Below are 22,758 nucleotides of genomic sequence, written 5' to 3'. Positions count from 1 at the left end.
ACAAAATTCAGCATCAGAAGTTTGCAAAGGAACATCTAAACAAGCCTGATGCATTTTGGAAACAAGTCCTGTTGAATGATGAAGTTAAAATAGAACTTTGTAGCGGTGTGCTACACACAGCGCTAAAATAACCACACGTAGTCGGTGAGTTAGAGTTGCGATGAAAGAGATTTATTCAAACTTCGCGGCCTGCTTTAAAGCCTTCCTGTTCCCGCCCTCCTTGGGCGGGACTGCTGTAGGGAATGCATATTCCCAGACCCTTTCCACGCGCGAGATTTTCCCCCTGCTGGTGAAGATGGCCTGGCGCCCTTTTTGGGCCGGCCCTCTGCCTGCGCGTTCTGTTTCGTGAGCCAGTTTGTGTGTGCTAGAAAGTGGGTCGCCACATAATCCCCCCACCCAGAACCGGCGATACCTCCCCCAATGTCCACAGTCTGGATCGGCCTCTGTTTGGGTGGTCTAACCCTGCGCTGCAGTGCCTGAGTACACATGGGCCGGTTTGAGTTGGTCCACCATGAAAACCTCCTCTCTCCCCCCAATGTCCAGCACGAACGTGGACCCGTTGTTCCTGATCATCTTAAACGGCCCCTCGTAGGGCCGCTGTAGCGGTGCCCGGTGTCCGCCCCGTCGTACAAAAAGAAACTTACAGTTCTGCAGGTCTTTGGGTACGCAGGTCGGGCTCTGTCCGTGCTGTGAAGCGGGTATGGGGGCCAGGTTACCGAACCTCTCACGTAGTCTGTCCAGGACTGCTGTGGGTTCTTCCTCTTGCCCCCTTGGGGCTGGTATGAACTCTCCTGGGACTACCAGGGGTGCGCCGTACACCAACTTGGCCGACGAGGTGTGCAGATCCTCCTTGGGCACCGTGCGGATTCCAAGCAGGACCCAGGGAAGTTCGTCCACCCAGTTAGGCCCCTCCAGGTGGGCCATGAGAGCTGACTTCAGGTGACGGTGGAAACGCTCCACTAGTCCGTTCGACTGTGGGTGGTAGGCAGTTGTGTGGCGTAGCTGCGATCCTAAAAGGCTGGCCATACCTGACCACAGGCTGGAGGTGAACTGGGCGCCCCTGTCGAAGGTAATGTGGGCTGGTACCCCGAAGCGGGCTACCCAGGTTGCGATCAGTGCTTGGGCGCAGGATTCGGAGGTGGTGTTGGTGAGCGGGACCGCCTCTGGCCATCTGGTGAACCGGTCCATCATCGTTAGGATGTACCGTGCTCCTTGCGACACTGGCAGGGGCCCTACAATATCCACATGAATATGGTCAAACCTCCGGCTAGTGTGTTCAAACTGCTGCGGCGGAGCCTTGGTGTGCCGCTGCACCTTGGCCATTTGGCACTGCATGCATGTTTTGGCCCATTCACTGACCTGTTTACGAAGTCCATGCCACACGAACCTGTTGGCGACCAGCTGGATGGTTGTCCTGATGGAGGGGTGCGCTAAGTTGTGAATGGATTTGAAAACCTGCTGCCGCCGCCAGGCTGCTGAGACGACGGGGCAGGGTTGGCCGGTAGCTACTTCACATAGTCGGGTCCTCTCACTTGGGCCTACGGGGAGGTCTTGGAGCTGCAAACCGGAGACTGCAGTCCTGTAACTAGGGATCTCATCGTCTGCCTGCTGTGCCTCTGCCAGCGCTGCATAGTCCACCCCCTGGGACAGGGCCTGTATGGTAGGTCTGGATAGTGCATCCGCCACGACGTTGTCCTTTCCAGAGACATGCTGGATGTCCGTCATGTACTCGGAGATGTAGGACAGATGTCGCTGCTGGCGGGACGACCAGGGGTCAGACACCTTCATGAACACAAAGGTAAGAAGGGCCTACCTTCTAAGAAGTACCTGAAATGCCGGATTGCCAGGTATAGTGCCAATAGCTCCCGGTCGAAAGCACTGTATTTGAATTCAGGTGGTCGTAGGTGTTTGCTGAAGAAAGCCAGGGGTCGCCAGCGACCCTCGATGAGTTGTTCCAGCACTCCACCGACTGCTGTGTTGGATGCGTCCACCGTGAGGACAGTAGGAACGTCCATTCTGGGGTGCACTAGCATCGCAGCATTTGCCAAGGCTTCTTTGGTTTTAACGAAAGCGGCTGCAGCCTCTTCATCCCAGGTAATGTGCTTGCCCTTACCCAACATCAGGGTGAACAGGGGGCGCATGGTTCGGGCTGCTGAGGGGAGGAAATGGTGGTAGAAATTCACCATACCCACAAATTCCTGCAGGCCTTTGATTGTGTAGGGTCGGGGGAAGTGGCAGATTCCGTCTACCTTGGCGGGCAGCGGGGTTGCCCCGTCTTTAGTAATCCTGTGGCCCAGGAAGTCGATGGTGTCGAGTCCGAACTGGCATTTGGTTGGGTTGATAGTAAGGCCGAATTCGCTCAGGCTGGAGTAGAGCTGGCAGAGGTGGGACAGATGCTCCTGATGACTACTGCTGGCTATGAGGATGTCGTCTAAATAGATGAATGCAAAGTCCAGGTCACATCCCACCGTGTCCATTAGCCGCTGGAATGTCCGTGCGGCATTCTTTAGACCGAACGGCATTCGGAGGAATTCAAAAAGTCCAAACAGGGTGATGAGTGCTGTTTTGGGGATGTCCTCTGGATGTCCCGGGATTTCATGGTATCCCCGGACGAGGTCTACCTTGGAAAAGATCCTTGCGCCGTGTAGGTTTGCTGCGAAGTCTTGAATGTGCAGCACAGGGCAGCAGTCTGGCGTTGTCGCCTCGTTCAGTCTGCGGTAGTCACCGCATGGTCTCCAGCCCCCCGTTGCCTTGGGCACCATGTGCAGGGGGAAGGTGCATGGGCTGTCGGACCGTTGTACGATCCCCAATTCTTCCATCTTCTTGAACTCCTACTTCGCCATTCGGAGCTTGTCCGGGGGAAGCCTTCGAGCACGGGCGTGGAGGGGTGGTCCCTGGGTCGGGATGTGGTGCAGTACTCCGTATCTGGGCATGGCTGCCGTGAACTGCAGTGTCAGTACTGATGGGAAATCCGCCAGGACCCTGGTGAATTTGTCGTCGGACAGCGTGATGGAGTCCAGGTGTGGGGCTGGCAGCTTTGCTTCACCCAGGGAGAACGTTTGAAAAGTCTTGGCGTGGACTAATTGCTTCCCTTGCAGGTCGACCAGCAGGCTGTGGGCTCGTAGAAAATCCACCCCCAGGAGTGGTTGGGCCACAGCGGCCAGTGTGAAGTCCCATGTGAACCAGCTGGAGCTGAACTGTAGCCGCACTGTGCGGGTGCCGTAGGTTCGTATTGTGCTGCCATTTGCGGCCCTCAGGGTGGTTCTCTGTTGCAGGTGTCGTAACTCGTTGGAGGTAAGACACTGATCTCCGCTCCAGTTTCGACCAAAAAGCAGCGTCCTGACTGCTTGTCCCAGAATACAGGAGGCTGTCCTGATGGCCAGCCGCCGTAGCCATCAGCGGCCTGGCGTTTCCCAGGAATTTGCAGGGTGGTCTGCAGTGGCAGGCCTCTGTGCCCCACCGCTGGTGGTAGAAGCACCATTGTTCATTGGGCTCCTCACGCCCGCCGCCGGGTTTGCTCTGCTGCCGGGCCTGGTCTGGTCTGCCGTTGGGCACACGGCTTGGTGATCCGTGCGACGGACGCCCCTCTCTTTCCCGGCATTCCACAGTGCATCAGCCCGGGCCACCACCTCCCAGGGGTTGCTGAAATCTGCATCGGACAGCAGCAGGCACATGTCCTCGGGCAGTTGCTCTAGGAATGCCTGCTCAAACATGAGGCAGGGTTTGTGTCCTTCAGCCAGAGCCAGCATTTCGTTCATTAGTGCTGACGGCCGCCTGTCTCCCAAACCATCCAGGTGCATTAAGCTCCGAAAGTCCTTATGAGCAGGGCTTTGAATGCTGTGTATCTGCTGTCCTCCGGGGGTGACTCTATAAACTCCTCAACTTGTGCAGCTGTCTCCTGGTCGAGGGAGCTCAGCACATAGTAGTAGTGGGTGGACTCCGAGGCTATCTGCCGAATGTGGAATTGAGCTTCTGCTTGTTCGAACCATAAACGGAATCACAGCAGCCAAAAGCTTGGCAGTTTCAACGAAACTGCGTGAACAGATGCGGCGTCGGTCATCTCTGGTCCAAATATCGTTTGGGCCGTCAGGGTCACCAATTGTAGTGGTGTGCTACACACAGCGCTAAAATAACCACACGTAGTCGGTGAGTTAGAGTTGCGATGAAAGAGACTTATTCAAACTTCGCGACCTGTTTTAAAGCCTTCCCGTTCCGGCCCTCCCTGGGCGGGACTGCTGTGGGGACTGCATATTCCCAGACCCTTTCCGCGCGCGGGATTTTCCCCTTGCTGGTGAAGATGGCCTGGCGCCCTTTTTGGGGCCAGCCCTCTGCCTGCACGTGCTGTTTCGTGTGCCGGTTTGTGTGTGCTAGGAAGTGGGTCGCCACAACCTTTTGGCCGCAATGAGCAAAGGTATGTTTGGAGAAAAAAGGGTGCAGAATTTCATGAAAGGAACACCTCTCCAACTGTTAAGCACAGGGGGTGGATTGATCATGCTTTGGGCTTGTGTTGCAGCCAGTGGCACAGGGAACATTTACTGGTAGAGCGAAGAATGAATTCAATTAAATACCAGCAAATTCTGGAAGCAAATATCACACCATCTGTAAAAAAGCTGAAGATGAAAAGAGGATGGCTTCTACAATAGGATAATGATCCTAAACACACCTCAAATTCCACAATGGACTACCTCAAGAGGCACAAGCTGAAGGTTTTGCCATGGCCCTCACAGTCCCCCGACCTATACATCATCGAAAATCTGTGGATAGACCTCAAAAAAGCAGTGAATGCAAGACGGCCCAAGAATTTCACAGAACTAGAAGCCTTTTGCAAGGAAGAATGGGCTTTGGGCCCTTTTCCTTTTTTGTTATTTTGAAACTGTAAGAGATTGAAATAAAAAAGTAATCTTGCTTAAAATATTAAAGAAATGTGTCATCTTTAACTTCATGCCTTTTGAAAATGAGGTCATCTTTTACTCGCTTAGCTATTCACAGTAACAGAAATTTTGACCAGGGGTGCCCAAACTTTTGCATGCCACTGTCGATGGGTACTTGATAGTTGGCATGGGCATGGTGGACAGTGGGACCTGTTTCTATAGGATGCTGTGGCTCTAAATGGAATTTTTAGAACATCAAAAAGAATTTAAATCTTTAGTTAGTACCAACTGCAATAAACAAACTTTAATGCAACACAACAGAGAACAGTACTGGCCCTTCAGCCCACAATGTTGTGCCAACCTATATAAACATACTCCACAATCAATCTAAAACTTCCCTCCTAATAACCTATAATAGTCCATTTTTCTTTCATCCATGTGCCCATCTAAGAGTCTCTTAAATATCCTTATTATATCATTCTCTACCACCATCCCTGTCAGTGTGTTTCACAAGCCTACCACTCTGTTCAAAAAAAAACCCACCTCTGACATTGTCCTAAAGCTTTCCTCCACTTACTTTAACAGTATGTCCTTTGGCATGTCTCATAATCAATAATAAAGCTTAGTTTGCTCAATATTTTTTTCATAAGGCATGTTCGCTACCCAACCAGTTCCCCACCACCACCACTTTTGGTGGAACTGTCCTCACACTCAACAATTTCTCTTTCAGCTCCTCCCGCTTCCTCCATAGGCACCTGCATGAGCTCCAGCTGTGCCTACCTTTTGTTGGTTATAGGGAACAGTCCATTTCCAAGGCTTTCTTGGTAATGTTCCCCAATCCTTCTGCACTACATTGATAACTACATTGGTATTGCTTCATGTACCTACGCTGATCACAACAATTTAATTAACTTTGCCTTTAACTTCCACCCTGCCCTTAAATTCACATGGTCCATTTCTGACATCTCTCTCCCTTTCTCCATCTGTCCCCATCTCGGCAAAATGTCTACCGATATCTTTATAAACCTACCAAATGCCAAACTTATCTTGACTATATCTCTTTCCACTATGTTTCCTGTAACAATGCTATTCCCTTTCCTTCATTCCTTTGTCTCCGCTGCATCAGCTCCTAGGATGAGGCCTTCATTTCCTGGACAGAGATGTCTTCCTTCTTCAAAGAACAGGATTTCCCTTCCTTCAGCATTGATACTGCCCTCACCTGCATTTCCTCCATTTCTCAGACACCCACCCTCACCCCATCTTCCCCTGCCTTAACAAGGATAAAGTTCCTCTTGTTCTCACCTACCACCCCATGAAACTCCACATCTTGCGCATCATTCTCCGCAACTTCTGTGATTTTCAACAGGACCCTACCACAAAACACATTTTACCTCCTCTCCTTCATCCTCTGCATTCTGCACAGATCATTTCCAGAGTTTTATAGAACTGTAACATTACCTCATAGCTCCTGAACAAAGTTGCCTGACTAATGAAGATCAACACACTATTTGCCTTCAACATCTTATCAACTTTGAGGGATCAATGGACTTAGACCCCGAGATCCCTCCATTCCCCTATACCGCTAAGAATCCTGCCACTCGAGAGGGAAAAATAAATCAGCCCGAATGGCCCAATTCTGCTCTTATTAACCTATTACTCCACCTTAAAGTTCAATCTTCCAAAGTGCATGACTTCACACTTCTCCAGATTGAACTCCATCTGCCACTTCTCTGCCCAGCTTTGCACCCTTTTTATGTCCCCTTGTACCCTATGACAACTTCCATCACTATCCACAACACCACAAACCTTGAGTCTTCTGTAAACCTACTATCCCACCGTAGATGCTGTCTGACCTGCTGATTTCCTCCAGCATTTTGTGTGTGCTTCTTTGGATTTCCAGCATCTGCAGATTTTCTCATGTTTGTGATTTACTATCCTACCAGTTCACTTCATCATCCAAGTCATTTATAAACATCACAAAAAATTAGGGATTTCAGTATAGATCCACATCGAATACTACCAGTCTCCAACTTCCAGGTAAAATATGCTACCACTCTCTCTGCCTTCTGTAGGGAAGTAAATTACAAATTATGTAGCAAAGCTTCCATGCCTTATGACTTTATGGATGAGCCTACCATGAGAAACCTTGTTAAAAACTTTACTAAAATCTATATACACCACATCCATGACTCTACCTTTAATTTGTTTAGTCACTTCCTCAAAAAACCTCAATCAGGTTTCTGAGACACGATCTACCCTCACAAAGTCATTCCCCAGGAGTAAATGGATTAACAAATGAGGAGCATTTGATGGCCCTGGGCCTGTACTTACTAGAGTTTAGAAGTCTGAGGAGAGGATCTCATTGTAACTATCGAATATTGAAAGGCCTAGATAGAGTGGACATAGGGAAGGTATTTCCAGTAGTGGGATTCTAGGACAAGATGCACAGCCTCAAAATAGAAAGACATCCCTTTGGAAAAGAGGCGAAAAGGAATTTCTTTTGCCAGAGGGTGGTGAATTTGTGGAATTCATTGCCACCAATAGCTGTGGAAGCCAAGTCATTGGGTACATTCAAAGCAAAGGTTGATAGATTCTTGATTAATAAGGACATCAAAGATTACAGGAGGAAAGCAGGAGAATGGGATTGAGAGGGGGAAAAAATTGACCATAATCAAGGGGGAAGAGTAGACCCAACTGGTCAAATGGCCTATTTGTGTACTAAGGCTTATGGTCATATGTCATCTGGCCCTAGGAATTACCCATCTTAACTATTTTCCTGGACATTCTACAATTTTCAAGAGTCCTACACGATTTTTGTTTCAAAAATCTTCACTCCAAAGCCTAGACTCGTTTCTTTTGCCTGTATTCTACCTCTCTTGTCAACAATGGTTCTTTAACCTGACCACATTTCTCCTGTCTCAATTGGACAAACCTATCCAGAACACCATGCAAGCGCTCTCTAAACAATCTTCACATTTCTGCTGTGCACTTCCGAGAACATCTGTTCCCAATTTATGCTCCAAGTTCTTGACTAATACTATCGTAATTAGCCCTCACCAAAATAAACACTCCTCCATACTATCTGCTCCTATCCTCCTCCATAACCAAGGTAAAGGTCAGGGAGTTGTGGTCTCCATCTCCAAAATGCTCGCCCACCAAGAGATCTGTCAACTGAACAGGTTCACTGCCTGATATTAGACCCAGTATGATCTCTGCTCTAGTCAGCCTGTCCACATTCTGTGTCAGGAATCCTTTCTGGACACACGTAACAAATTATGCCCCATCTAACCCATATGCACAAAAGAGGTGCCAATCAATATTAGGGAAGTTGAAGTCACTCATGACAACAACCCTGCTATTTTTGCAGCTTTTCAACATCTCCTTATTTATTTACCCTTCTATTGCCATTGGGGAGCCTATAGAATACGTACAATGATCTTATTTACAAGATGAAATCTTCTTAAGTGAAAAGACTTTTTGCAAATGGTAATTGTATAAAACAAATCCAGTTATTTATTTTGATAATGTTTGACTTTATTGGAATACATTAAATACTTTGTATTATACTTAAAAATAAATTGTGCCATAATATCTACTTGGATCAGACTTAAATCAATTTAAAAAGGCACTCAGAGAGATATTTAAAATTGTCAGTTAGGATCCAAATCTCTGCATTACTTATAGTTTCTATCACATCACACAACCTCAGTAATAGAAATCTGCATGGTTAATTGGCACCATTTTATATCCACTACGGTATTTAACTCAAATAGCTGAAAATTTCTGGATTCTGAATGTAGAGATGTAAAAACGATAGCTTCAACAATCCTTTAAGGAAGAGTTCCAAAGACTTAAATGCACATGAATGTAAATCTAATTATTTTACCTTAGAACATTGCCAATTTAACCACAAAAAATATTATCTTAATGAAAGAAAACTTTTATTCTTGTTCTTTTACTAATGTATCAATATTAAGATTTCTCTCTGATTTGTGGACTGTGTACTGTACTTACCCCATTCCATTCTACGCCCATACTCACTTCCTCGCCACCATCTGGCCCACTCTCATATTTTACCACATCTACATTTAGACTTTCACGGCTTCTTCTTTTCTCTATGCTTTCAGGATCATTAAGTACTTCAGCTACTCTTTGTTTATGGATATTATCAAGACCCTGAGGAACAAAGGTATTTATTTTAATTGAAATACTTTCAATAATATGAAATTATATTAAACTGCCAGTAATTAAGATTTTATAAAGAAACCAGAAATAACATGAATAAAGGTATAATGTAAATACACCACAAAATTGCATATGAATACATGGAACATTTAAAACAAAACATTTGCATTTGTAGTATACCTTTCAGGACTTCTGATAGTGACCAGATAATTAGTTCTAGTTATGGTGACTAAGAGATAAATGTTACCCACAGTACCAAGAGAAAATTCTTTCCAACTGTTCAAAATAGTTCCATGTATGTATCCTTACAGGCACATCGTTCATCATGAGTGAAAGACAGACCTCTGGTACCTTGGCCTAGATTCAGTATTCAAGTCTTAAACCTGTACCACTTTGGTTTAGAAATGGCAGTGCTGTCAACTGAACCCAGCCCATTAGGGCACAGCTGGAATACTGAGAGCTTCACCATGGGAAATAATAATTGTGATGAAGAGGAGATTCACCAAGATATTGCCTGGGATGGAGTGTTTCAGGAATGAGTGGGTGGAAGAGGCAGGTACATAGAGCACAGAATAGTAGAACACAGGAACAGGCCCTTTGGTTGACATTAACTGCACCAAACACAAAGCTAAATTGAAGCAATGGTCTTCTACCGGTACATAATCCATATCCCTCTATTCCATGCATATTCATGTTTCTAATAGCCACTTAAACATCACTATCATATCTGCTTCTAGCACATCCCCCATCAGCCCTTTTCAGGCATGTTTAAAAAAAATCTTATCCCTTAAGTATCCCTTAAACGCCCCCTTGCACCTTAAATGCACGTCCTCTAGTATTAAATATTTCTGCCCTAGGAAAAGAAGATTCTGACCTTCTACCCTATCCATGCCTCTCAATTTTATATACTTCTGTCAGGTCTCCCCTCAACGTCCAATGCTCCTGAGAAAACAACCCAAGTTTATCCAATCTCTGCTTATAGTTTATACCCTCTAATCCTGTCAACATCCAGTGAATCTCTTCTGTGCTTTTTCCAAAGCCTTCACCTACCTCCTGTAATGGGGAGATCAGACTGCACACAATACTCCAAGTGTGGCTTTACCAAAGTACTTCCAGAACATTAAAGTACCTGGACAAACAGTTGGACTGTCAAGCCACATAAGGACTATTGACATGATGGCCTGGAGGCACAGTTTCTTCTATAATTTCCTAATTCTATGATTCAAATAACATTTTTCCTCTTAAAATGCACAAATGTTTAACACCTCATTCTGTTCCGCAAAGAAAGAAATTAGCACTGATGACATGGTGAAACTTACTTGTTTACGAGATCTCAGAGCTGCTTCTTCAAGTGTTTCTGCCGCTTCAAACTTGCCCTGACGTCTATAAAGAGCCCCAAGATTCTTCAAAGTTGTTGTCACTGTTGGGCTTTATGGAGTAAAAAGGGAAATAAACAAATTAAAGTTCTCAACAAAAATTCACATCTGAAAAGTATTCTGCCTTTTATAGATCTAATACCAAAAGAAATAGAGTCCAACGTACCCTCGACAATTAAAATAGCTGTGAAATTTATTTTCAGAGTCAGAGAATAATAGGATCATTTAGCACTGAAAAAGGCCATTCGGCAAATTTGTCTACAGTGAGGCTGCGTGGAGTACTGTGTTATAAGGTATAGATAAGGTGGTTGGTAGCAGTCCCCAGGGTAAGGGACTCCAAGACTAAGGGGAATAGATGTCGAGTGAGTGAGTTAAGATTTAGAGCAGACATTCCACCCCCTCCCCCGCCCACACAGTTCATTGTGAATATATGGAAGTGGCTGAGGCAGGTACAATTTTATCATTTAAGCAGCACTCAGGTCAGTATATTCAGAAGCAGGGCTTAGACTGATATTGGCTGAACCCAGGAAATGCCCCATTCCCACCCAGCAGAAAATGCAGCAGTCCCACAGTAACCAGCAAATCCATTATGATCTCCCAAACAATAGGTCATATGTACAAGTGTACATAAGTCAGGCACTTATAACCTGGGGAAGACCTGTATTCAGAACTCCACATTAAGCAGGTGTATACAGTCTCAAGACTAAGAAAGTATACTCTTCTATTTACTATAAGCTCCTTAGTAAAAATATGAAAACATACCTGTCAACTTTGCAAGCTTTGTACCAGCCTCCATACTCGCCAAATGTGGTGCCATCTTTAGGCTTCCCCTAAACAGAGTACAATAATCTAGTATGTACAATGTCTGTCAGGCTTGTATGCAAAACAATCAATACAACAGTACAGAAAATTAAGTTTCAACAGTAGTTATGAGAAAAGATTTATATGATGTTTAAAAGGATGCACTATTAAAGAATAAAATATTCTCAAAACCTTGTTCCATAGGGTTAAATGTGTCAACAGCTCTGACAGAGGCTTAACCTATGACTCCCTACTTCAGCTGGACCAGGTGGGTACAGGGGCAATGCACATCAACTGTGGGCTGGGTCAACATCCAACCTCATACTTACAAGTTGAATTAGATTAAATGAACTTCCTTAGAGAAGATACCAAAAAATATCACAATCTAAAATGCAGAGCACAGATACATTTTCTAGACTACGGATAATGTTCAATACAGGAAAAAAGATTCCAAATTACTTTAATTTATTTTATCATTATAAACTGAAATATTTTCATACAAGCCACTGAAAACAATGAAGTTTTACTGTTACCTTGCATTGTTCCTCTCTTTCTTCAGCGTGCATCCAAATCGGTTTATTTTCATCTTAGAAAAAATACAAAAAGGAATCACAAATTATAACTTTTTCCCACATTTGAATAATTTTACCTTTTATAATACTTAGAAATATTTCAAAAGTACAGCATTAATTTGATTGAGTATGCAATACAAAAACTATAATTCACATATACCATAAGGTAGCATCCAATTGTTTTATATTTTATTTATTCTTTATTGCCTGTTAGCTTGACACTTGCTTATTCATTTCTCTAAAACAAAGGAAGAAATAAAGGAAGCAACATTCATACCTAGGTTATGCTGACTGTTCTAATTGACATTTGTAAAATTCTGCTCAAAATAAAGAAAATCTGTCATCACCAACTCACCATCCACACAACCAAATTCCCTTTCATGAGCACGTGTGAGAATCTCTTTATATAATGTCTCTGCTTGTTTGAACTTTCCTTGTTTTAGATAGCAAGATGCCTAAAATGTATAAAATGTATTATTAGACAGAAATGTAGGAATTTTTAAAGACAGAAGCTGCAATGTATTAAATCAATTGGCTAAACACATTGATTTTCTATAAATGCAATTGCTAAAGAGGCATTGAGAAGAGTCAGAATAAATCAAATAAGAAAATTAGTACAAGAACCAAGCCAATTATATTATCTTCATAAATCTTCAAAACCTTGTATCAAGTAGTCTACAGTATTACAATTTGATACTTTTAAAAAAAATCATTTCGGTTCTCTGCATGATATCCTCTTGGGATACTCCTTCAGCTATGTTTCAGGCCTCAAAAAGCATGTTCACTGAGCTAAATCAAAGTTAATGCAGCTAGCTACTGTAGGACATAAAATTACTCGGGACTTTACAGCACAGAAACAAGTCATTTGGCCAATAAGTCTATGCTGGTCACAGACAAGAGAAAATCTGCAGATACTGGAAGATTAGGGTCTATATTTCTTATGCAAAATTTCAAAATCCTGTCATGTTTTCTTCTCTTTTGTGTACATACAGTATCTAATAACACATTGAATATAGTTGCCAAGTGTCGTAATTAACCCAAATGGCAATGAATTCCAAATTCTTATTACTTTCCAAGTGCCATTGTTACCTTTCTGGCTTATATTTGTGACTTTTAGTATAGGACTCTTCCAAAAGTAAAATTAACTTCTGCCTACATCTACTCAATCAAATTCATTCATAATTTCAAAGTATATTAAGTCACCTCTCAATTGTGACTTCACTGGAGAAAAGAATCTCAGTCTGTCTTTTTCATTATTCTGATCTCTTACTTCAATTATTATACATTACTTCTTTCCCATTTTTTTCTTTTTTATAAGATGGACTTCTGACCTATGCACAATGAAGACAAATGAAGTCTCCACAAGTTTAATATACATCCAGATTTGGAATTCCTTTCTTTTGCACTTAATATACTTGGTGGACATCCAAAGTGTATGTATCTTTGCAACTATTTATGAATTTATTCTACTTTTTCCTGTTACACAGTTTAAGGTTTTGCTTTCCACCATAGATTCATTTTCCCTCCTGTCAAAATGCAGGAATTGTTACACACCCAGATAAGTCCGAAATCTTTTTGGTGACAGATGCTTTCAACAATTTTAAAATAGTTTAAATCTCTTGGAATATCAGGGATATTTAAAAACTGTTCAAAGGCTTTGCCAGTCTTTGTAAGAAGGCAAAATTTCATTCCAAAACTTGTCTCCTGCTTTCTGAGTTGGTGTTTTAGCATTACTATAATAGAGGTGTACTTGCCACTGAGGTCTCCTTGTGCTTCTTTGGAACAGTGGGAAGTTATACAGAGGATTCAGGGCCTTTAGGTATCAAGCCAAATCCAACTTCATTCAACCCAGAGTTCACTGTACACAGCTGCAACCTTACTTAGTGTAGATTCTGCACTCCAATCAGCCATACCATTTGTAATTTCAGATACAGGTTTTACTTTATTTTATGGTACATAGATATCGCTGGCAAGACCAGCATTTATTGCACATCCCAACCCTACCCCTAACCCTGGGAGATCTGTTCAGGAATCCTTATTTGTGTACATGGGCCTGAGGGCAGCACAAATAAGCATTGTTAAAAATTATTTGTGCTTTCAGTAATTTAGTGTTTTTTTTTCACTTCTAATTATTAAAACATCTCATGGTACTACTGAAGGAGCTTTACTTTTTTGCTGTCCTGGCTAACCACTTGCCTGCATCAACAGCTTATCTGACTATTTATTGTATTGTAAGTGTTACAATATATTCCTGTGTTGTGTATTTGGACTTTCAGAAGGCCTTTGACATGGCCTTTGACACACAAGGCTGCTTACCAAGTTAACAGCTCATGGTATTACGGGAATATTACTGGCATGGTTAGAGCATAGAGCATGGTTAGGAGGCAGCAAGAGAGAATAAAAGGATCCTTTTCTGGTTGGCTGCCAGTGACTAGTGGTGTTCCACAGGGGTTGATGTTGGGACCACTTCTTTTTATGTTGTATATCAATGATTTAGATTATGGAATAGATGGCTTTGTTGTCAAGTTTGCAGATGATACAAAGATTGGTGGAGGGGCAGGTAGTGTTGAGGAAACAAGCAGGTTGTAGAAGGACTTGGGAGTCCTTGTGCAGAACACCCTAAAGGTTAACTTGCAGGTAGAGTTAGTGGTGAGGAAGGGAAATGATTTCAAGAGGCCTAGAATAGCAGGAATATGATGCTGAGGATTTATAAGACACTGGTTAGGACTCACCTTGAGTATTGTGAACAGCTTTGGGCTCCTCACCTAAGAAAAGATGTGCTGGCATTGGAGAGGGTTCAGAGGAGGTTCACAGGGATGATCTGGGAATGAAAGGGTTGTCATACGAGGAACCTTTGACAGCTCTGGGTCTGTACTCGCTGGAATTCAGAAGTATGAGGGGGGACCTCATTGAAGCCTTTTGAATGTTGAAAGGCCTAGACAGAGTAGATGTGGAAAAGGTTTCCCCTGTGAGGGAGTCTAGGAAGAGAGAGCACAGAGAGCACAGCCTCAGGATAGAGGGCGTCCATTTTAAAAAGAGATGCGGCGAAATTTCTTTAGCCAGAGGGTGGCGAATTTGTGGAACTTGTTACCACAGGCATCGTAGAGTCTAGGTCACTGAATGTATTTAAGGTAGAGCATGATAGGTTCTTGATTGGACATGGCATCAAAGGTAAAGAAGGCTGGGAGTGGGGTTGAGGAGAGGAAAAAAGGATCAACTATGATTGAATAGTACAGCAGACTTGATGGGCCAAATGGCCTAACTCTGCTCCTACGTCTTATGGTGTATAACCACAACTTGGATATAACTAGCTAATTTCAAAATATCAGAAAGTTCAGGAAGTTATTATGTTCCTGAGGCATTGAAGGACGCAGTTGGATTTGTGCATGAAGCTCAAGGGGAAAACCACAATCAAGAATATGTATAAGATGGGTTGTTGCAAAGTTTGGGGTAGAATTGAATAAAGATTTTGAACCAAATTCACCGAACTGAAAGGAAAGGCTTTGATTTTAGTTGATGAATAGTCTCTTAAAACATGACATGCTTTCATTGCAACATGTGTTCTTTATGTTTCCTATGGAACAGTTTACAATGATCATTTGTCTTACCAAATTATTTTTTGTCTTTGCTACATTTGGATCATCAGGCCCAAGTTTGGTTTGGTAAATTTCCAAGGCTCGCTCGTAGTAATACTCCACTTCTTCATACTTTCCTTGGTTCTGGCACAATAGTGCCAAATTATTTAGTTGTTTGGCCACATCAGGATGATCCCTGCCCAACACCTGAAGCAAGCAGAAAACACTAATATTTCTACACAGTTTCTGAAACAATGATCAATATTATTTCCCAATATTAATGCATGCTTAGATAAACATTCACAGGTTAGCAAGTGCTCTGTGAAACCACAAAAAATGGAAATGTATTAAAAAAAAAGAAACAAGATCTAAATGTCATAGTAGCTGAATGCCCACATTCAAACTGGGAACATCAATGTCAATTAATTTGCCAAAAAGATTAGTGGTATCTGGGGAACTCTTATAAAGCAATGTATCATAACAGCAGATTTTGGACATTTGGCCCATCAAGTCTGTTCTACCATTTGATTATGGTATTTTATTTTCCCTTCTCAACCCTGTTCTGCTGCCTTCTCCCTATAACCTTTGAAGCCTTTATATATCATGAATCTGTCAAATCTGCTTTAAATATATCCAATTACTTGGTTCTCACAGTCAATTAATACCACAGATTCATCATCTTTGACAAAATAAATTCCTCACTCCTTTCTAAAGGAACGTCCTTTTATTCTGAGGCTGTGCCCTCTGATCCTAAACTCTCCCACTACTAGAAATATCTTCATCACATCCAATCTATCCAGGCTTTTCAATATTTGGTAGGTTTAAATGAAATACCCTCTCATCCTTCTGAACCCCAGCAAGTACAGGCCCAGAGCCATCAACTGCTTCTAACACATTAACCCTTTCATTCCTGGGATTACTCGTGTAAACTTCCTCTGGACCCTCTCCAATGCCAGCATATCCTTCCTTAGATGCAGGACCTAGAACTGCTCAAAATACTGCAAATATGGTCTAAACAATGCTTCACAATGCCACAATTACATCTTAGTTTTTATTTTCTTGTCCATTCCTACTACTGAATAAACCTGCAAGTTAATCTTTTGGGAATCCTGCACGGGGACTCCCAAGTCCCTTTGCAACTCCCATTTTTGAATTTTCACATTCAGAAAATAGTCTACATGTTTATTTCTTCTACTAAAGTGCATGACCATATACTTTCCCAAGTTGTATTCCACCTGCTACTTTCTTGCTCATTCTTCCAACCTTTTTTAAAGTCCATCAACAGATTCCCTACTTCCTCAACACTACGTGCCTCTCCACCTAGTTTTGATTCATCCTCAAACTTGGCTAAATACTATCAATTCCATCATCCAGATCTTTCACATAAAATCTGAGAAGTAACAGACCTGACAGTGAACCATGTGTAACACTGCTAGAAGCCAGCAGCTAACCAGAAAAAGCCCTATTTATTCCCCTCTTTGCTTTCTGTCAGTCAGCCAGCCAATCTTCTACCCATGCTAATAAGAGAAAATCTCCAGATGCTGGAAATACAAGCAACACACACAAAATGCTGGAAAATCTCAGCAGGCCAGGCAACATCCATGATAAAAAAAAAGTACAATCAACATTTCAGGCTGAAACCCTTCAGCAGGTTTGGAGGAAAAAAAGATGAGTAGATTTAAAAGGTGGAGGGAGGAGAGGAAGAAACACAAGGTGATAGGTGAAACCAGGAGGAGGAGGAGTGCGGTAAAGAGCTGGAAAAGGCCATGGAAGAAAGAAAAGGGGCAGAAGCACCATAGGGAGGCAATGGGCAGGCAAAGAGATAAGGTGAGAGAGCGAACGGTGGGAGGGGATGGCAAACGGCAGAAGGGGGGGACGGCAAATGGAGGAGGGGGGACGGCGAACAGTGGGGGGGGATGGCAAACAGCAGGCGGGCGAACGGCGGAGGGGGGACAGCGGACGGGGGATGACGGCAAACGGCGGGGGGTGAACGGCGGGGGGGGGTGACGGCAAACGGCGGGGGGGGGGGGAGACGGCAAACGGCTGGGGGGGGGGGCACCATTACCAGAAGATCAAGAAGTCGCTTTTCATGCCATCAGGGTGGAGACTACCCAGACAGAAGACAAGGTGTTGCTCCTTCAACTTGAGTGTGGCCTCAACGCAACAGTAGAGGCGGCCATTGATAGATATGTCAGAATGGGAAGTGGAATTAAAATAGGTGGCCATTGGGAGATCCCGCTTCTTCTGGCGGACAGAGCATAGGTCTCCCAACCAGTGGCCACCCATTTTAATTCCACTTCCCGTTCCTATACATCTATCTATGGCCTCCTCTACTGTCACAATGAAGCCACACTCAGGTTTTAGGAGCAACACTTTATACAGGTATCCCCACTTTTCAAAAGTTCGCTTTCGCCACTTCACTTTTATGAAAGACCTACACTAGTATCTGTTTTTGCTAACCAAAAGAAATCCGAGGATTTTCGCTTTTACGAAAAAAGGCGAAAAGCGGAAATAGCGTTCAGCGTTTGTTTTGTAGCGAGCCGATATAGAGGCAGCGCTCATCCCGAGCAGCGAGAGTGGCGCCAAGCTCCTTCCCTGGGAACTACACTCAGCATCAAGCCGCCATAGCTTTGAACTGCGTCTGTGAGCGTCTGTGCTTTATCTCGATTTATTTTGTGCATCTGTTAGCAAGATGTGTCCAAAGGTATCAGAAAAGCCTAAGAGCTCGTAAGGGTGTTACACTTAGCGTAAAACTGGATGGAATTAAGTGTTTCGATCGTGGTGAACGAAAGAAAGACATTGTGCATGCGTTAAATTTGCCTGCATCCACCATTCGTACTATTTACACGCAGAGAGAAAGAATTTTGAAAGCTGCCGATGTTACTATTTGTTCTGCTAGTAGCAAAGTGGTCTTTCTTAGTCGCCTCTTCCTCTCTCTCCTACACTCCAGTGTCCTGTACCTCCCACCACCCCAACCTCCGACGACTCAGCCTAACATACCATCATCATCACCACCACCACCGCTCAACCTTCCAGTGTGCTCGCTGTTTTCCCGATCCTGGTAAGTGAAACTACACTGTACATACATTATTTCTACTTTATATAGGCTGTGTATTTATCATATCATTCCAGCTTTTACTACATGTTAGTGTTATTTTAGGTCTTGTGTTATTTTGTATGATTTGGTAGGTTATTTTTTGGGTCTGGGAACACTCAAAAATTTTTCCCATATAAATTAATGGTAATTGCTTCTTTGCTTTACGCCAGTTTGGCTTACGAAAGGTTTCATAGGAATGCTCTACTTTCAGATAGCGGGGGAAACCTGTATTTCATCTAGTAGCCTCCAAACTGATCACATGAACATCAATTTTTTGAACTTCCAGTAATGTCTCTCTCTCCTTCACCATTCCCCCTCCCCTTTTCCTTCTCTCACCTCATCTCTTTAGAACATAGAATAGTACAGCACAGTACAGGCCCTTCGGCCCACAATGTTGTGCCGACCCTCAAACCCTGCCTCCCATATAAACCCCCACCTTAAATTCCTCCATATACCTGTCTAGTAGTCTCTTAAACTTCACGAGTGTATCTGCCTCCCCCACTGACTCAGGCAGTGCGTTCCACGCACCAACCACTCTGAGTAAAAAACCTTCCTCTAATATCCCCCTTGAACTTCCCACCCCTTACCTTAAAGCTATGTCCTCTTGTATTGAGCAGTGGTGCCCTGGGGAAGAGGCGCTGGCTATCCACTCTATCTATTCCTCTTATTATCTTGTACACCTCTATCATGTCTCCTCTCATCCTCCTTCTCTCCAAACAGTAAAGCCCTAGCTCCCTTAATCTCTGATCATAATGCATACTCTCTAAACCAGGCAGCATCCTGGTAAATCTCCTCTGTACCTTTTCCAATGCTTCCACATCCTTCCTATAGTGAGGCGACCAGAACTGGACACAGTACTCCAAGTGTGGCCTAACCAGAGTTTTATAGAGCTGCATCATTACATCGCGACTCTTAAACTCCATCCCTCGACTTATGAAAGCTAACACCCCATAAGCTTTCTTAACTACCCTATCCACCTGTGAGGCAACTTTCAGGGATCTGTGGACGTGTACCCTGAGATCCCTCTGCTCCTCCACACTACCAAGTATCTTTGCCTCCCTCTGGTGCTCCTCCCCCTTTTCTTTCTTCCATGGCTTTGTCCTTTCCTATTATATTCCCCCTTCTCCAGCCCTGTATCCCTCTCACCAGCTCTTTATTTCACTCCTCCCCCTCGCGGTTTCACCCATCACCTTGTGTTTTCCCCCTCCCTTCCCCCCACCTTTTAAATGTACTCATCATTTTTTCTCCAGTCCTGCTTACATTGAATGTATTCTTTACCATAGATGTTGCTTGGCCTGCTGACTGCCTCCAGCATTGTGTGTGTATGTGTTCCTTCTATCCATGCCAGTACCTATTATACATAGAGGCTCAATGCTAGCTCTCTGACACCTCCTCATAACCGTCTCTGAATCATAACTCACCCAACGAATATCAGACTATTTCATCTGGAGATCTTCCCTCTACAGGGTTTGTCTTATTCAATTAAGTATTGCCTATTGCTGCTTTTGCCTTCAGATTCCCTAGCAGGAATGTGCTGCAAAACCCATTATTCAACCACAGAACTCTCCTGGCTTGATTCTATTTTCCCTAAATTTATAAAGCTACTGGTACCCCCTCCCCCACCCCTTCAAAAGATTCCACATTACAACCTGTGGAAGTCAAAGGGTTTTGAGATGGATACATATTGCAAGTCCATTCTCTCAAATGGAGATGGAAAAAAAACGAGCAAGAATCAGAGATGGATCATATAAAGGCAGGAGCAAAATGTGACATCAAGATGAGCCATCCATGAATCAGGGAGAAAAAATAAAGGGAATCCAAAAATAATGTTCCATGTGCTCACAAAGATATGGACATCTCTTACAGCCTTATGGATTCCCATAGCAACACCTAGAGGAAGTGATTGGAATTAAGATAAATTGCTCAATACACAAGTTCAGGAAGGCAGAGGAAGATAAGGCCTGGGGGTAGGGGGATTGGATATCCTTGGTGAAAACGTGATGGCTTGGGGCATCAAAAATAGTTCCCAAAAAGTCCAGGGGCCTTATCAGATATCCAACAAAGTAAAATGTTCTTCCTCGCACAGAAAGTCAGGATGTTAGAAAGTTTTTTCTGATGTGCATTAATAATACGACTGCTGGATAAGCCTAAGAGAAAAGACACTGGGTCCAGTTCAGGCTCTGTCTTCAGAATCTTTTCCACTTCACCCAAAATATCACTCCAGTATGCCTGAAGTTTGGGACATGTCCAAGAACAGTGGGTGACAGTTCCAGTATTTACTTTATATTTAGAACACATTGGAGAAACCCCCGTCTTAAATTTTGAGAAATGATCTGGAGTCAGATGGACTCTACGCAGAATTTTGAGTTGCAGTGCTGTAGTTCTATTAAAAAACTGAAATTTTCTTTGCATTATCAAAGATGTCTTCCCATGTTTCACCTGTAATTTCTACTCCCAGCTCTTCTTCCCAGACTTTTTGGTTGGCGTAAATTAATCATGGATTAGATAGATAGATATACTTTATTGATCCCGAGGGAAATTGGGTTTCGTTACAGCCGCACCAACCAAGAATAGAGCATAAATATAGCAATACAAAAACCACAAACAATCAAACAACAATATGTAAACTATGCCAGATGGAAATAAGTCCAGGACCAGCCTATTGGCTCAGGGCGTCTGACCCTCCATGGGAGGAGCTGCAAAGTTCGATGGCCACAGGCAGGAACAACCTCCCATGACGCCCAGTGTTGTATCTCGGTGGAATATGGCCGGAGTCCAACAGCAAGAAGTTCAACATCCGGTCTACAAACACGTTCCTTGATCGTAATATGACCAGGATTGCACCAGAACAGCAAGCCCCCAACTCCTTCACACGTACCGCTCTCAGTGCACTTCCGGTCAGCCCGAACAGTCTGGAAGCCATCCATGGAAAAGTTTTGGTCGGGTATGTCCTCGTGCAGCCCCGTTTCAGTAAAACACATAACACTGCACTCCCGAAATGTTCTCTGACTCCTGGCTAGCGCCGTCCACTCGTCCATTTTATTACCCACCGAACTCCTCTTCTCCATAAGTCTCTGTTGTCTCGACCCGGTCCTCTTTCCTCATCTTTGTGATCTCCCTCTGCATCCTCTGTGTGTTTTCCTCCAGATTTCAGCAGGGGTGTCCGCAGCCCTGTTCACTAAACCGGCTGGCATAAGCGCAATCAGCTGGTCCCTGGAATAAACAATGTGACCACACTGCTGCCCCGCTAATGAGACGTGTCCGAATGTAACTATTTCCAACACTAAAAACCCAAAACTCTCTCCATCAGCATGTTAGAGAGGTTGCAGCTTCAACGTGTTACCGTGAAAAAAAATACAACAAATAACGCAAGTTAAAAAAGTAAGGGAAAAGTAGGAAAAGTAAGAAAACTAGTCGGAACAGCTGTAACAGGCTGCTTGCACGACCGGCGCATGCGCACTTAGATTCCTTTGGACTTTTTGACATGTATGGTACACTCAAAAACAAATAGTTTTCATAAAACATGGCAACCTTTTTGCAGTATGTAGATGTAAACCTGTCTGCTATACTAATAAGGGCTCTTGTATAGGATGTTGGGGTGATGTCTATATTTTGATGGAAATGTTCTGATAGCTGATATTTGTGAGGGGAAGAAATGTACATGTAAATTAATCTGTAAATTTAAAGTTTTGTTATGCTGAGCAAAAAATTAAGGAAAAAAAGTTCCCACGTTGACTCATTCTCATCAACATCTCTTCCATAACTTAAGGAATGCTAATCTAAAAGAGCATGATTGTTTTATCTTGTTACTAACCTTTTCACGGATCTCTAGAGCTCTTTTACACATGGGCTCAGCCTCTCTGTATTTTCCCCGTTTTCCATGAAGTACTGCAAGATTATTTAATGTTGCTGCAACCTGCAAAGAATCCAATTCAAAGATCACAAGACAATTCTTATAAATAAGCAGACTTAATTTTATTATACAAGGAAATAAAAAGGGTATATTTTATATATGTGTTTTGCAAAACAGTGTAACTATCTGTCAGAAATATCAACACCTAGCAAAAAAATCATGTGAGATCTCCTGAATGCTCTTTGTAGGCAGTTATGATTTTTAGATCATTCAGAAGTTCAAGGCTATGCAAATAATGATTCTTATAACTGATCCAATAGATGTAGTCACAATTTAACCTCCCTACCTGGTCATCGTTTAGAAATGGTAGATGTTAATCTCACCCTGTTGGTTTAACGTCAAGAAATATTTAAACTTTATTCTACATT

The 22,758-nt window shown here is 43.4% G+C and overlaps 1 protein-coding gene across 9 annotated transcripts in view; it reads right to left on the bottom strand.

The window, feature by feature from the left end:
* klc1a (kinesin light chain 1a) overlaps positions 1 to 22,758 on the bottom strand; it is a 115,011-nt gene that overhangs the window by 41,000 nt on the left and 51,253 nt on the right. For 8 of the 9 annotated variants that reach the window (XM_063047876.1, XM_063047927.1, XM_063047900.1 and 5 more), the window contains 7 exons: positions 22,292 to 22,393; positions 15,414 to 15,587; positions 12,161 to 12,260; positions 11,767 to 11,819; positions 11,195 to 11,262; positions 10,376 to 10,484; positions 8,886 to 9,047 (listed from right to left, as the gene is read on the bottom strand). In XM_063047876.1, coding sequence (XP_062903946.1) covers positions 8,886 to 9,047; positions 10,376 to 10,484; positions 11,195 to 11,262; positions 11,767 to 11,819; positions 12,161 to 12,260; positions 15,414 to 15,587; positions 22,292 to 22,393 — 768 coding nt within the window. The remainder of the gene's footprint in view (positions 1 to 8,885; positions 9,048 to 10,375; positions 10,485 to 11,194; positions 11,263 to 11,766; positions 11,820 to 12,160; positions 12,261 to 15,413; positions 15,588 to 22,291; positions 22,394 to 22,758) is intronic. The other variant, XM_063047941.1, reaches the window with a different exon arrangement.

The sequence above is a fragment of the Mobula hypostoma genome, chromosome 1, assembly GCF_963921235.1.
Source record: "Mobula hypostoma chromosome 1, sMobHyp1.1, whole genome shotgun sequence".
Taxonomy (NCBI): Eukaryota; Metazoa; Chordata; class Chondrichthyes; order Myliobatiformes; family Myliobatidae; genus Mobula; species Mobula hypostoma.
This window is presented reverse-complemented; position numbering and strand designations above follow the sequence as displayed.